General features: G+C 54.5%; 2 protein-coding genes across 6 annotated transcripts in view; one reads left to right on the top strand and one right to left on the bottom strand.

Annotated features, from left to right (window-relative positions):
- KALRN (kalirin RhoGEF kinase) overlaps positions 1-12,938 on the top strand; it is a 346,094-nt gene that overhangs the window by 103,357 nt on the left and 229,799 nt on the right. Inside the window, exon 1 of one of the 5 annotated variants that reach the window (XM_075316996.1) lies at positions 6,037-6,247. The exons of the other annotated variants lie outside the window; for them this stretch is intronic. Within the exon in view, the coding sequence (XP_075173111.1) occupies positions 6,203-6,247 (45 nt within the window). The 5' untranslated portion in view covers positions 6,037-6,202. Of the gene's footprint in view, positions 1-6,036; positions 6,248-12,938 lie in introns of those variants that run through there. 5 annotated transcript variants of the gene reach the window in all.
- The window catches only part of CCDC14 (coiled-coil domain containing 14), a 323,631-nt gene that overhangs the window by 233,475 nt on the left and 77,218 nt on the right, over positions 1-12,938 (bottom strand). The gene's annotated exons all lie outside the window — the stretch shown is intronic.

The following is a 12,938-nucleotide window of genomic DNA, read 5'->3' as shown; positions in this document are numbered from 1 at the left end:
GTGTGTAACGATCAGCGATCTCACTTCAGGGGCCAGATCACTGCTCAGTGTCACACACAGCGATGTGCGCTTCACAGCGGAGGAGCAACGAGCAAAAAATGCCCCAGCGCTGTGTGTAACGATCAGCGATCTCACAGCAGGGGCCAGATCACTGCTCAGTGTCACACACAGCGATGTGCGCTTCACAGCGGAGGAGCAACGAGCAAAAAATGCCCCAGCGCTGTGTGTAACGATCAGCGATCTCACAGCAGGGGCCAGATCACTGCTCAGTGTCACACACAGCGATGTGCGCTTCACAGCGGGAAAGCAACGAGCAAAAAATGACCCAGCACTGTGTGTAACGATCAGCGATCTCACAGCAGGGGCCAGATCACTGCTCAGTGTCACACACAGCGATGTGCGCTTCACAGCGGAGGAGCAACGAGCAAAAAATGCCCCAGCGCTGTGTGTAACGATCAGCGATCTCACAGCAGGGGCCAGATCACTGCTCAGTGTCACACACAGCGATGTGCGCTTCACAGCGGGAAAGCAACGAGCAAAAAATGACCCAGCACTGTGTGTAACGATCAGCGATCTCACAGCAGGGGCCAGGTCACTGCTCAGTGTCACACACAGCGATGTGCGCTTCACAGCGGAGGAGCAACAAGCAAAAAATGACCCAGCGCTGTGTGTAACGATCAGCGATCTCACAGCAGGGGCCAGATCACTGCTCAGTGTCACACACAGCGATGTGCGCTTCACAGCGGGAAAGCAACGAGCAAAAAATGACCCAGCGCTGTGTGTAACGATCAGCGATCTCACAGCAGGGGCCAGATCACTGCTCAGTGTCACACACAGCGATGTGCGCTTCACAGCGGAGGAGCAACGAGCAAAAAATGCCCCAGCGCTGTGTGTAACGATCAGCGATCTCACAGCAGAGGCCAGATCACTGCTCAGTGTCACACACAGCGATGTGCGCTTCACAGCGGAGGAGCAACAAGCAAAAAATGCCCCAGCGCTGTGTGTAACGATCAGCGATCTCACAGCAGGGGCCAGATCACTGCTCAGTGTCACACACAGCGATGTGCGCTTCACAGCGGAGGAGCAACGAGCAAAAAATGACCCAGCGCTGTGTGTAACGATCAGCGATCTCACAGCAGGGGCCAGGTCACTGCTCAGTGTCACACACAGCGATGTGCGCTTCACAGCCGGAAAGCAACAAGCAAATAATGCCCCAGCGCTGTGTGTAACGATCAGCGATCTCACAGCAGGGGCCAGATCACTGCTCAGTGTCACACACAGCGATGTGCGCTTCACAGCGGAGGAGCAACGAGCAAAAAATGCCCCAGCGCTGTGTGTAACGATCAGCGATCTCACAGCAGGGGCCAGATCACTGCTCAGTGTCACACACAGCGATGTGCGCTTCACAGCGGAGGAGCAACGAGCAAAAAATGCCCCAGCGCTGTGTGTAACGATCAGCGATCTCACAGCAGGGGCCAGATCACTGCTCAGTGTCACACACAGCGATGTGCGCTTCACAGCGGAGGAGCAACGAGCAAAAAATGCCCCAGCGCTGTGTGTAACGATCAGCGATCTCACAGCAGGGGCCAGATCACTGCTCAGTGTCACACACAGCGATGTGCGCTTCACAGCGGGAAAGCAACGAGCAAAAAATGACCCAGCGCTGTGTGTAACGATCAGCGATCTCACAGCAGGGGCCAGATCACTGCTCAGTGTCACACACAGCGATGTGCGCTTCACAGCGGAGGAGCAACGAGCAAAAAATGCCCCAGCGCTGTGTGTAACGATCAGCGATCTCACAGCAGGGGCCAGATCACTGCTCAGTGTCACACACAGTGATGTGCGCTTCACAGCGGGAAAGCAACGAGCAAAAAATGACCCAGCACTGTGTGTAACGATCAGCGATCTCACAGCAGGGGCCAGATCACTGCTCAGTGTCACACACAGCGATGTGCGCTTCACAGCGGAGGAGCAACGAGCAAAAAATGCCCCAGCGCTGTGTGTAACGATCAGCGATCTCACAGCAGGGGCCAGATCACTGCTCAGTGTCACACACAGCGATGTGCGCTTCACAGCGGGAAAGCAACGAGCAAAAAATGACCCAGCACTGTGTGTAACGATCAGCGATCTCACAGCAGGGGCCAGATCACTGCTCAGTGTCACACACAGCGATGTGCGCTTCACAGCGGAGGAGCAACGAGCAAAAAATGCCCCAGCGCTGTGTGTAACGATCAGCGATCTCACAGCAGGGGCCAGGTCACTGCTCAGTGTCACACACAGCGATGTGCGCTTCACAGCGGAGGAGCAACGAGCAAAAAATGCCCCAGCGCTGTGTGTAACGATCAGCGATCTCACAGCAGGGGCCAGATCACTGCTCAGTGTCACACACAGTGAGATCACTGATGAGGTCACTGGTACATCACAAGAATCGTGACTCAGCAGTGATATCGCTATGTGAGAAGTACCACTTACACAGACCACCTGACTGCTTGATACGATGCGATTGGTAACTGCTTATCGGTAACATTTTACTGCGCCTGTTCACACAGATCAAAGTAAGCGATGTGCACTGAGCGATGTATAGCAGATCTGTAACAGCCCAGCGCACAGAGGCCGCCAGGACATCCAGTGAAATGTTTTTTTATGCAGCGCAGGGTCCGGTTGCTGTCGACGGCGCAGGGTCCGGTTGCTGTCGACGGCGCAGCATTGGATTGCTGTCAGCAGCACAACATCCAGCGCAGAGCTATGGCCGCCTGCGTGCTCTCATCTGCGACAGATCTTCTTTACAGCGCTTACTTTGGTCTTCCTGTGTGATTGTTTGTTTTTTTTTCCCTGATCGGCCGTTGTATTGGCTCCTACAGTCAGCCTGTCCCTGGTAATGGCTGATGATACCAGAGAATAATAGCTGTGTGAATGGGAAGTAATCCCCTGCCTTTAGTAAGCTTTCCACTTGTAGTCAGTGAGTTGCTGCACTACTTTCTTATCGTGGCCTCCGGGCTGGTGGCTCTCGCCTGCTCTGCTACATTGTAACAACTGCACAGCTGGGATAATTATCCTAATCAAAACCAAACTTTGCATCAAGAGAAATCAAGAGGAGGTCTGGAGAATGGGAGAAGAGAAATCAAGAGGAGGTCTGGAGAATGGGAGAAGAGAAATCAAGAAGAGGTCTGGAGAATGGGAGAAGAGAAATCAAGAGGAGGTCTGGAGAATGGGAGAAGAGAAATCCAGAAGAGGTCTGGAGAATGGGAGAAGAGAAATCAAGAGGAGGTCTGGAGAATGGGAGAAGAGAAATCAAGAAGAGGTCTGGAGAATGGGAGAAGAGAAATCAAGAAGAGGTCTGGAGAATGGGAGAAGAGAAATCCAGAAGAGGTCTGGAGAATGGGAGAAGAGAAATCAAGAGGAGGTCTGGAGAATGGGAGAAGAGAAATCAAGAAGAGGTCTGGAGAATGGGAGAAGAGAAATCAAGAGGAGGTCTGGAGAATGGGAGAAGAGAAATCAAGAGGAGGTCTGGAGAATGGGAGAAGAGAAATCAAGAAGAGGTCTGGAGAATGGGAGAAGAGAAATCAAGAGGAGGTCTGGAGAATGGGAGAAGAGAAATCAAGAAGAGGTCTGGAGAATGGGAGAAGAGAAATCAAGAGGAGGTCTGGAGAATGGGAGAAGAGAAATCAAGAGGAGGTCTGGAGAATGGGAGAAGAGAAATCAAGAGGAGGTCTGGAAAATGGGAGAAGAGAAATCAAGAGGAGGTCTGGAGAATGGGAGAAGAGAAATCAAGAGGAGGTCTGGAGAATGGGAGAAGAGAAATCAAGAGGAGGTCTGGAAAATGGGAGAAGAGAAATCAAGAGGTGGTCTGGAGAATGGGAGAAGAGAAATCAAGAGAAGGTCTGGAGAATGGGAGAAGAGAAATCAAGAGAAGGTCTGGAGAATGGGAGAAGAGAAATCAAGAGAAGGTCTGGAGAATGGGAGAAGAGAAATCAAGAGAAGGTCTGGAGAATGGGAGAAGAGAAATCAAGAGGAGGTCTGGAGAATGGGAGAAGAGAAATCAAGAAGAGGTCTGGAGAATGGGAGAAGAGAAATCAAGAGAAGGTCTGGAGAATGGGAGAAGAGAAATCAAGAGGAGGTCTGGAGAATGGGAGAAGAGAAATCAAGAGGAGGTCTGGAGAATGGGAGAAGAGAAATCAAGAGGAGGTCTGGAGAATGGGAGAAGAGAAATCAAGAAGAGGTCTGGAGAATGGGAGAAGAGAAATCAAGAGGAGGTCTGGAAAATGGGAGAAGAGAAATCAAGAAGAGGTCTGGAGAATGGGAGAAGAGAAATCAAGAGGAGGTCTGGAGAATGGGATAAGAGAAATCAAGAGGAGGTCTGGAGAATGGGAGAAGAGAAATCAAGAAGAGGTCTGGAGAATGGGAGAAGAGAAATCAAGAGGCGGTCTGGAGAATGGGAGAAGAGAAATCAAGAGAAGGTCTGGAGAATGGGAGAAGAGAAATCAAGAGGAGGTCTGGAGAATGGGAGAAGAGAAATCAAGAGGAGGTCTGGAGAATGGGAGAAGAGAAATCAAGAGGAGGTCTGGAGAATGGGAGAAGAGAAATCAAGAGGAGGTCTGGAGAATGGGAGAAGAGAAATCAAGAGGAGGTCTGGAGAATGGGAGAAGAGAAATCAAGAGGAGGTCTGGAGAATGGGAGAAGAGAAATCAAGAGGAGGTCTGGAGAATGGGAGAAGAGAAATCAAGAGAAGGTCTGGAGAATGGGAGAAGAGAAATCAAGAGGAGGTCTGGAGAATGGGAGAAGAGAAATCAAGAGGAGGTCTGGAAAATGGGAGAAGAGAAATCAAGAGGTGGTCTGGAGAATGGGAGAAGAGAAATCAAGAGAAGGTCTGGAGAATGGGAGAAGAGAAATCAAGAGAAGGTCTGGAGAATGGGAGAAGAGAAATCAAGAGAAGGTCTGGAGAATGGGAGAAGAGAAATCAAGAGAAGGTCTGGAGAATGGGAGAAGAGAAATCAAGAGGAGGTCTGGAGAATGGGAGAAGAGAAATCAAGAAGAGGTCTGGAGAATGGGAGAAGAGAAATCAAGAGAAGGTCTGGAGAATGGGAGAAGAGAAATCAAGAGGAGGTCTGGAGAATGGGAGAAGAGAAATCAAGAGGAGGTCTGGAGAATGGGAGAAGAGAAATCAAGAGGAGGTCTGGAGAATGGGAGAAGAGAAATCAAGAAGAGGTCTGGAGAATGGGAGAAGAGAAATCAAGAGGAGGTCTGGAAAATGGGAGAAGAGAAATCAAGAAGAGGTCTGGAGAATGGGAGAAGAGAAATCAAGAGGAGGTCTGGAGAATGGGATAAGAGAAATCAAGAGGAGGTCTGGAGAATGGGAGAAGAGAAATCAAGAAGAGGTCTGGAGAATGGGAGAAGAGAAATCAAGAGGCGGTCTGGAGAATGGGAGAAGAGAAATCAAGAGAAGGTCTGGAGAATGGGAGAAGAGAAATCAAGAGGAGGTCTGGAGAATGGGAGAAGAGAAATCAAGAGGAGGTCTGGAGAATGGGAGAAGAGAAATCAAGAGGAGGTCTGGAGAATGGGAGAAGAGAAATCAAGAGGAGGTCTGGAGAATGGGAGAAGAGAAATCAAGAGGAGGTCTGGAGAATGGGAGAAGAGAAATCAAGAGGAGGTCTGGAGAATGGGAGAAGAGAAATCAAGAGGAGGTCTGGAGAATGGGAGAAGGTGTTATCCTGGGAATGGGCATGAAGCCTGTGTTGGTGGAGGGCGGAGTGCGGATGTAGTGATGTGTCCTGGGGTCCGCACACCTGGCTGCCCCCACCATGCTTGTATTCCCTGTGCCCCCTGTACTGCGGCACTCCCCTATCTGGGCCAGGTTGTAGCTCATCCAGAGCCGCCTGGTTCATGAGTTGAGGATCTGCTGCCTGTGCTGTTCAGTGTGTGGGGGAGGCCGGTGAATGTAGCAGAGCTGCTTGTGCGGACAGCTTTGCTGTGTGCGTGCGCTGCCCCTCATGTGGCCGGCTCCTCTGCAGCTCTGTGTAGTTTGCCGCCGCCGTCCTCCTGCTTCTCCAGCACAGGCTCTGCTAATCACAAGACGTTCCTGACACACATGTGATTGTGCTGCGGGCTGTGCCGGCCCCGGGTGTCACACACTGCAGCTGCACCCACACACTGCTACAACCACTCCGCTGTGCAGTCTCCGGGGCGAGGGCGGAGGAGGCGCACCATGAAGAAGTGGCTGAACATGAAGCAGACGAGGCGGGTGTCGGCTGTAAGTACACGGCTTGTGCTCTGTATGTCTGCTGCTGTAGAGATGTTCCCCGTCTCAGGGCTGGCGGTGCGGAGGCTGGCAGTGCGGGGGGCTGGCAGTGTGGGGGGCTCGCGGTGCAGAGGGGTGGTGCGGAGGCTGGCAGTGCGGAGGGGTGGCGGTGCGGAGGGGTGGCGGTGCGGAGGCTAGCGGTGCGGAGGCTGGCAGTGCGGAGGGGTGGCGGTGCGGAGGCTGGCAGTGCGGAGGCTGGCGGTGCGGAGGGGTGGCGGTGCGGAGGCTAGCGGTGCGGAGGCTGGCAGTGCGGAGGGGTGGCGGTGCGGAGGCTGGCAGTGCGGAGGCTGGCGGTGCGGAGGTTATTCGAGTCACACTCAGTCTTATCATGGCTTCCAGTGTGACTCTGGCTCAGGACTAGTCACTCTGCTCTCGCTTGCTGGGAGACTGATGGCATTTATACCCAGCCAGGGGCCGCCATCCTGGCCACCAATTAACCCCGTCAGGCTGCACAATGCTTTCATTGTTTCCCTGGACTCTGGGGGGGGTCTCCTGTCCGGTCATACAAATGATAGAGGGGCAAAATCAAATTTCCATCCCCTTCTGGTGCTGGTTCATAATACAAGGCACGACGCTCATTCACCCCTCCCCCACGCCCTGAAATGAAAGTAAGACCTGGCACCTGGGCATATAACTACATTACCAGCGGTCACGAGCCAACCTGAGCTGCGCCCCTCGGTGTAGACCCCCGACTTACTCAGAGCACAAGTGACAGGCTCAGTTCTCCCACCCAGGTCGTTTGCTGTCCCCTTCCATTGCTCTGCTCACTCCTATGTTCTTTTCTTGTGATGCCCCTTTGCCCGGCTTCCCTTGCTCTGTCTGTTGTGCCCTGCGCTGCCCCTTCCACCTACGCTGTCTGCTGGTTCCTGCGCTCCCCTTTTCCCTTGCACTGCTCCTTTCCCATGCGCGGTCTCCTGCATGACCCCTATCCTATCCAGCTATGTACTATTTTCCTGCACTAACCCTGTCCCCTGCGCTGCGTGACGTCCCCTCTGCGCCTGTCCTCTCTGCCGTCTGCCATCCCCTGCGCCGTCTGCCATCCCCTGCGCCACCCGCCATCCCCTGCGCCGCCCCTGTCCGCTGCGTTGTCTGCTGTCCCCTGTCCTTTGCCCCGTCTGCCGACCCCTGAGTTGCCCCTGTCCCCTGTGCTGCACACTGTTCCCTCTGCGCCCGTCTTCTCTGCGCCATCTTCCATCCCCTGCGCTTCCCCTGTCCCCTGCGCCACCCCTGTCCCCTGCGTCGTCTGCTGTCCCATGCGCTGCCTCTATCCCCTGCACCGCCCTTGTCCTCTGCGTCGTTTGCCGTTCCCTGCACTGCCCCTGTCCCCTGCGTTGTCTGCTGTCCCATGCGCTGCCCCTGTCCCCTGCGTTGTCTGCTGTCCCCTGCGTTGTCTGCTGTCCCATGCACTGCCCCTGTCCCCTGCGTCGTCTGCTGTCCCCTGCGTCTGCTGTCCCATGCGCTGCCCCTTTCCCCTGCGTCATCTGCCGTTCCCTGCGCTGCCCCTGTCCCCTGCGTTGTCCCTGTCCCCTGCGTTGTCCCTGTCCCCTGCGTCGTCTGCTGTCCCCTGCGTCATCTGCTGTCCCCTGCGTTGTCCCTGTCCCCTGCGTTGTCACTGTCCCCTGCGTCGTCTGCTGTCCCCTGCGCCGCCCCTGTCCCCTGCGCCGCCCCTGTCCCCTGCGCCGCCCCTGTCCCCTGCGCTGCCCCTGTCCCCTGCGCCGCCCCTGTCCCCTGCGTTGTCCCTGTCCCCTGCGCCGGGTTATATTCTGTTATTTTCCTGATGATTATACTGGCTGCGGATGAGGTTTCGCCGGCCGGGCTCTTCCGCTGCTCCCAGGCGGTACAGATGGGGGATGCAGTTGTCAGGGGGAGTCTTCGCCGGCTGCGCTCCGTGTGGACGAATCGTTGCCCCCGTACAGAGAGACGCTGCCTGCAGCGCCCTGAGTGAACAATTTGCTGCTGGCGGTGACGTTCTGGCTGTGTAAGGGTTAATGGTTGGTGTCTGCAGTGCGAGGGTAAAGTCCACGCAGCAGCGATCAAGGATCGGGAGACGCCTTTTCTCCCAGAGACTCTGGAAAGTCATAGTAAGTTTATCCCGTGCTGCCGGCTCTAGGACCCCGAGATTCTGTGTACGCACATCTCTTACTGACAGGTTAACATCTTTGCTCAGCTGTAATGCTGGGGACCGTTTACTGACACGGGGTCCTGCTGCCGGTACATCTCAGCTGTAATGCTGGGGACCGTTTACTGACACGGGGTCCTGCTGCCGGTACATCTCAGCTGTGACGCTGGGGGCCGTTTACTGACACGGGGTCCTGCTGCCGGTACATCTCAGCTGTAATGCTGGGGGCCGTTTACTGACACAGGGTCCTGCTGCCGGTACATCTCAGCTGTGATGCTGGGGGCCGTTGACTGACACAGGGTCCTGCTGCCGGTACATCTCAGCTGTAATGCTGGGGGCCGTTGACTGACACAGGGTCCTGCTGCCGGTACATCTCAGCTGTAATGCTGGGGGCCGTTGACTGACACGGGGTCCTGCTGCCGGTACATCTCAGCTGTAATGCTGGGGGCCGTTTACTGACACAGGGTCCTGCTGCCGGTACATCTCAGCTGTAATGCTGGGGGCCGTTGACTGACACAGGGTCCTGCTGCCGGTACATCTCAGCTGTAATGCTGGGGGCCGTTGACTGACACAGGGTCCTGCTGCCGGTACATCTCAGCTGTAATGCTGGGGGCCGTTGACTGACACAGGGTCCTGCTGCCGGTACATCTCAGCTGTAATGCTAGGGGCCGTTGACTGACACAGGGTCCTGCTGCCGGTACATCTCAGCTGTGATGCTGGGGCCGTTTACTGACACAGGGTCCTGCTGCCGGTACATCTCAGCTGTGATGCTGGGGCCGTTTACTGACACAGGGTCCTGTAGTTTTTCAAGTTGATGTAAATTTCTCTTTATTTTCAATATCTCTGCTTTCTGTTCATGAATGGAAATATCCAAGGCCTGAGGCCTGTTGGGACCTGATCGCTGCCGGTGATCGCTGCCGGTGATCGCTGCCTATGGTCGCTGCCGGTGATCGCTGCCGGTGGTCGCTGCGCTGTGTCCAGTCTGCACCATCACATTTGTTACACTTTCTTGGTGCAGGTGAAATGTCTGTCTGGAGTTCACACTGTGACAGACCCTCAGCTGTGACAAGTCTCGGGACATTGCGGCTTTCCAGCATCCGGCTTTTCCATTTGTTACTGACGGAGAGCAGAAATGGTGAGGATGATGACACTGGAGAACGTCCTCTAGAAGCTGTCCTGTTTCTTCTTGGCTTTGTAGGCCAAAATTAACCTTTTTAAGTGGCTGATAACAGCAGAGAATAGCCTGCAGTTTACCATGTACAGGGTTATGCAGCCCTTCATATTCTGCCAGCGGGAGCAGATTCCCGCCTGTTGTATAAATGTTTATATAGTATCCAAGGTTCAGGATTCAGCTGATAAGGGGTTAAAGTCTGTGGCTGCAGCATTAAGGAGCCATTACTGCGGCAAGTGCCTGGCACCGTCAGCGGACACGGTGGGGGGGGCCTGTCAACGGGCACGGTGGGGGGGGGGCCTGTCGGCGGGCACAGTGGGCGGCCGGTCAGCGGGCACGGTGGGGGCCTGTCAGCGGGCACAGTGGGCGGCCGGTCAGCGGGCTCGGTCTGGGGGGGGTTTGGTCAGCGGGCTCGATGGGGGGGCCAGTCAGCTGGCACGGTGGGACCGGTCAGCGGGCTCGGTGGGGCCGGTCAGCGGGGGGGGGGGGTTTGGTCAGTGGGCTCGATGGGGGGGCCAGTCAGCTGGCACGGTGGGACCGGTCAGTGGGCACGGTGGGGGGGGGGCGGTCAGCGGGCTCGGTGGTGGGTCCGGTCAGTGGGCTCGGTGGGGGCCTGTCAGCTGGCACGGTGGGACCGGTCAGCGGGCTCGGTGGAGCCGGTCAGCGGGCACGGTGGGGGGGGGCGGTCAGCGGGCTCGATGGGGGGGCCAGTCAGCTGGCATGGTGGGGCCGGTCAGTGGGCACGGTGGGGGGGCCGGTCAGCGGGCTCGGTGGGGGGGCTGGTCGGCGGGCACGGTGGGGCTTGTCGGCGGGGCCGGTTGGCGGGCACGGTGGGGGGGCCAGTCAGCGGGCGTGGGGGGGCCAGTCAGCAGGCACGGTGGGGTCCGGTCAGCAGGCACGGTGGGGACTTGTCGGCGGGCATGGTGGGGCTGGTCGGCGGGCACGGTGGGGCTGGTCGGCGGTGCCTCCCTGGAGATGATTGGCTGTGGAGGGAGAAGGAGAGGACGGATCCCGATCTCTTCCCTTGTTGTTACTTTCCCTGTGACATAGATCCGAGCATTCAGCTCCTCCCGCGCCCGTCACTGTCCCGAATGTTACACAGTGTGGCCCTCCGTGCACCCCTCCACCTGGTGATCAGGCGTCAGAATCCTCCCTCTCTGGCGGCTGGTCTCTGGGCTCACATGGTAGGATTAGATACACAGCTCAGCAGACAGTATCACACAGGAGAGGATTAGATACACAGCTCAGCAGACAGTATCACACAGGAGACGATTAGATACACGGCTCAGCAGACAGTATCACACAGGAGAGGATTAGATACACGGCTCAGCAGACAGTATCACACAGGAGACGATTAGATACACGGCTCAGCAGACAGTATCACACAGGAGAGGATTAGATACACGGCTCAGCAGACAGTATCACACAGGAGAGGATTAGATACACGGCTCAGCAGACAGTATCACACAGGAGAGGATTAGATACACGGCTCAGCAGACAGTATCACACAGGACAGGATTAGATACACGGCTCAGCAGACAGTATCACACAGGACAGGATTAGATACACGGCTCAGCAGACAGTATCACATAGGAGAGGATTAGATACACGGCTCAGCAGACAGTATCACACAGGAGAGGATTAGATACACGGCTCAGCAGACAGTATCACACAGGACAGGATTAGATACACGGCTCCGCAGACAGTATCACACAGGACAGGATTAGATACACGGCTCAGCAGACAGTATCACACAGGAGAGGATTAGATACACGGCTCAGCAGACAGTATCACACAGGAGAGGATTAGATACACGGCTCAGCAGACAGTATCACACAGGAGAGGGTTAGATACACGGCTCAGCAGTCAGTATCACAGCGATTTGTGATCTCCCGGCATCATGGAGCGCTGGAGGTCACAACTCAATACAAGTCTATGAGAGCCCCGTCCTGGCTCACACAGAGATGCATTGGAAGTTTGTGATGTAACTCCTAACCCCTGGCCAGTTAGAAGTTCTGGTCACAAGATGGCGCCACGGAACCGAAGCAAGGCTGAAAAAGGTGGAATGTGAGTGTAAAACCGGGTGGGGGGAAGGTTCTATTAAAAGCTCCAGCGCTAAAACAACAACAAGTGCTGCAAGGTCGAAGGAAGACGCAAGTCCATCGAGTTCAATTTAACACTTAACTTGCTGATCCAGAGGAAGCAAAAACCCCATTGCGGTAGATAATTCCCCCATGTTAGGTGATAAATTCCTTCCCGACTCCACAATCCTCAATCAGACGAGTTCCCTGACTCCTCATCTCATCCCAGAATCTACTGCCCATAACATGTAATATTATTAAGAAAGGCGTCCAGGCCTCCATGTAGTGAATCAATCACATCATGTGGCACAAAGGTCCATAATCTCACTGCTCTTACAGTAAGGAATCCACAGTCTCACTGCTCTTACAGTAAGGAATCCACAGTCTTGCTGTTCTTACAGTAAGGAATCCACAGTCTCGCTGCTCTTACAGTAAAGAATCCATAGTCTCACTGCTCTTACAGTAAGGAATCCACAGTCTTGCTGCACTTACAGTAAGGAATCCACAGTCTCACTGCTCTTACAGTAAGGAATCCAGTCTCGCTGCTCTTACAGTAAAGAATCCACAGTCTCGCTGCTCTTACAGTAAGGAATCCACAGTCTTGCTGCACTTACAGTAAGGAATCCACAGTCTCACTGCTCTTACAGTAAAGAATCCACAGTCTCGCTGCTCTTACAGTAAAGAATCCACAGTCTCGCTCCTCTTACAGGAAAGAATCCACAGTCTCGCTGCTCTTACTGGAAAGAATCCAGAGTCTCGCTGCTCTTACAGGAAAGAATCCACAGTCTCGCTGCTCTTACAGTAAAGAATCCACAGTCTCGCTGCTCTTACAGTAAAGAATCCACAGTCTCGCTGCTCTTACAGTAAAGAATCCAGAGTCTCGCTGCTCTTACAGGAAAGAATCCACAGTCTCGCTGCTCTTACTGGAAAGAATCCAGAGTCTCGCTGCTCTTACTGGAAAGAATCCACAGTCTCGCTGCTCTTACTGGAAAGAATCCACAGTCTCGCTGCTCTTACTGGAAAGAATCCACAGTCTCGCTGCTCTTACTGGAAAGAATCCACAGTCTCGCTGCTCTCATAGTAAAGAATCTGTGTGTGCGATTATGATTAAGCCTTCTTTCCTCTATATGTAGTGGACGCCTCCTTGTTTCCCTCAGGTGATCACTATTCAGATCTTTGTACTGTCCCTGTATATAATAGGACATTACAATAAGATCGCAGCTCTGCTGTTGTTTTTCCCACACTGAATAACCCCAAGTAACCTGTATTCTG

The sequence above is a fragment of the Anomaloglossus baeobatrachus genome, chromosome 7 (assembly GCF_048569485.1).
Source record: "Anomaloglossus baeobatrachus isolate aAnoBae1 chromosome 7, aAnoBae1.hap1, whole genome shotgun sequence".
Classification (NCBI taxonomy): domain Eukaryota; kingdom Metazoa; phylum Chordata; class Amphibia; order Anura; family Aromobatidae; genus Anomaloglossus; species Anomaloglossus baeobatrachus.
The sequence above is the reverse complement of the archived record's forward strand: the minus strand, read 5'-3'. Positions and strand labels throughout refer to the sequence as shown.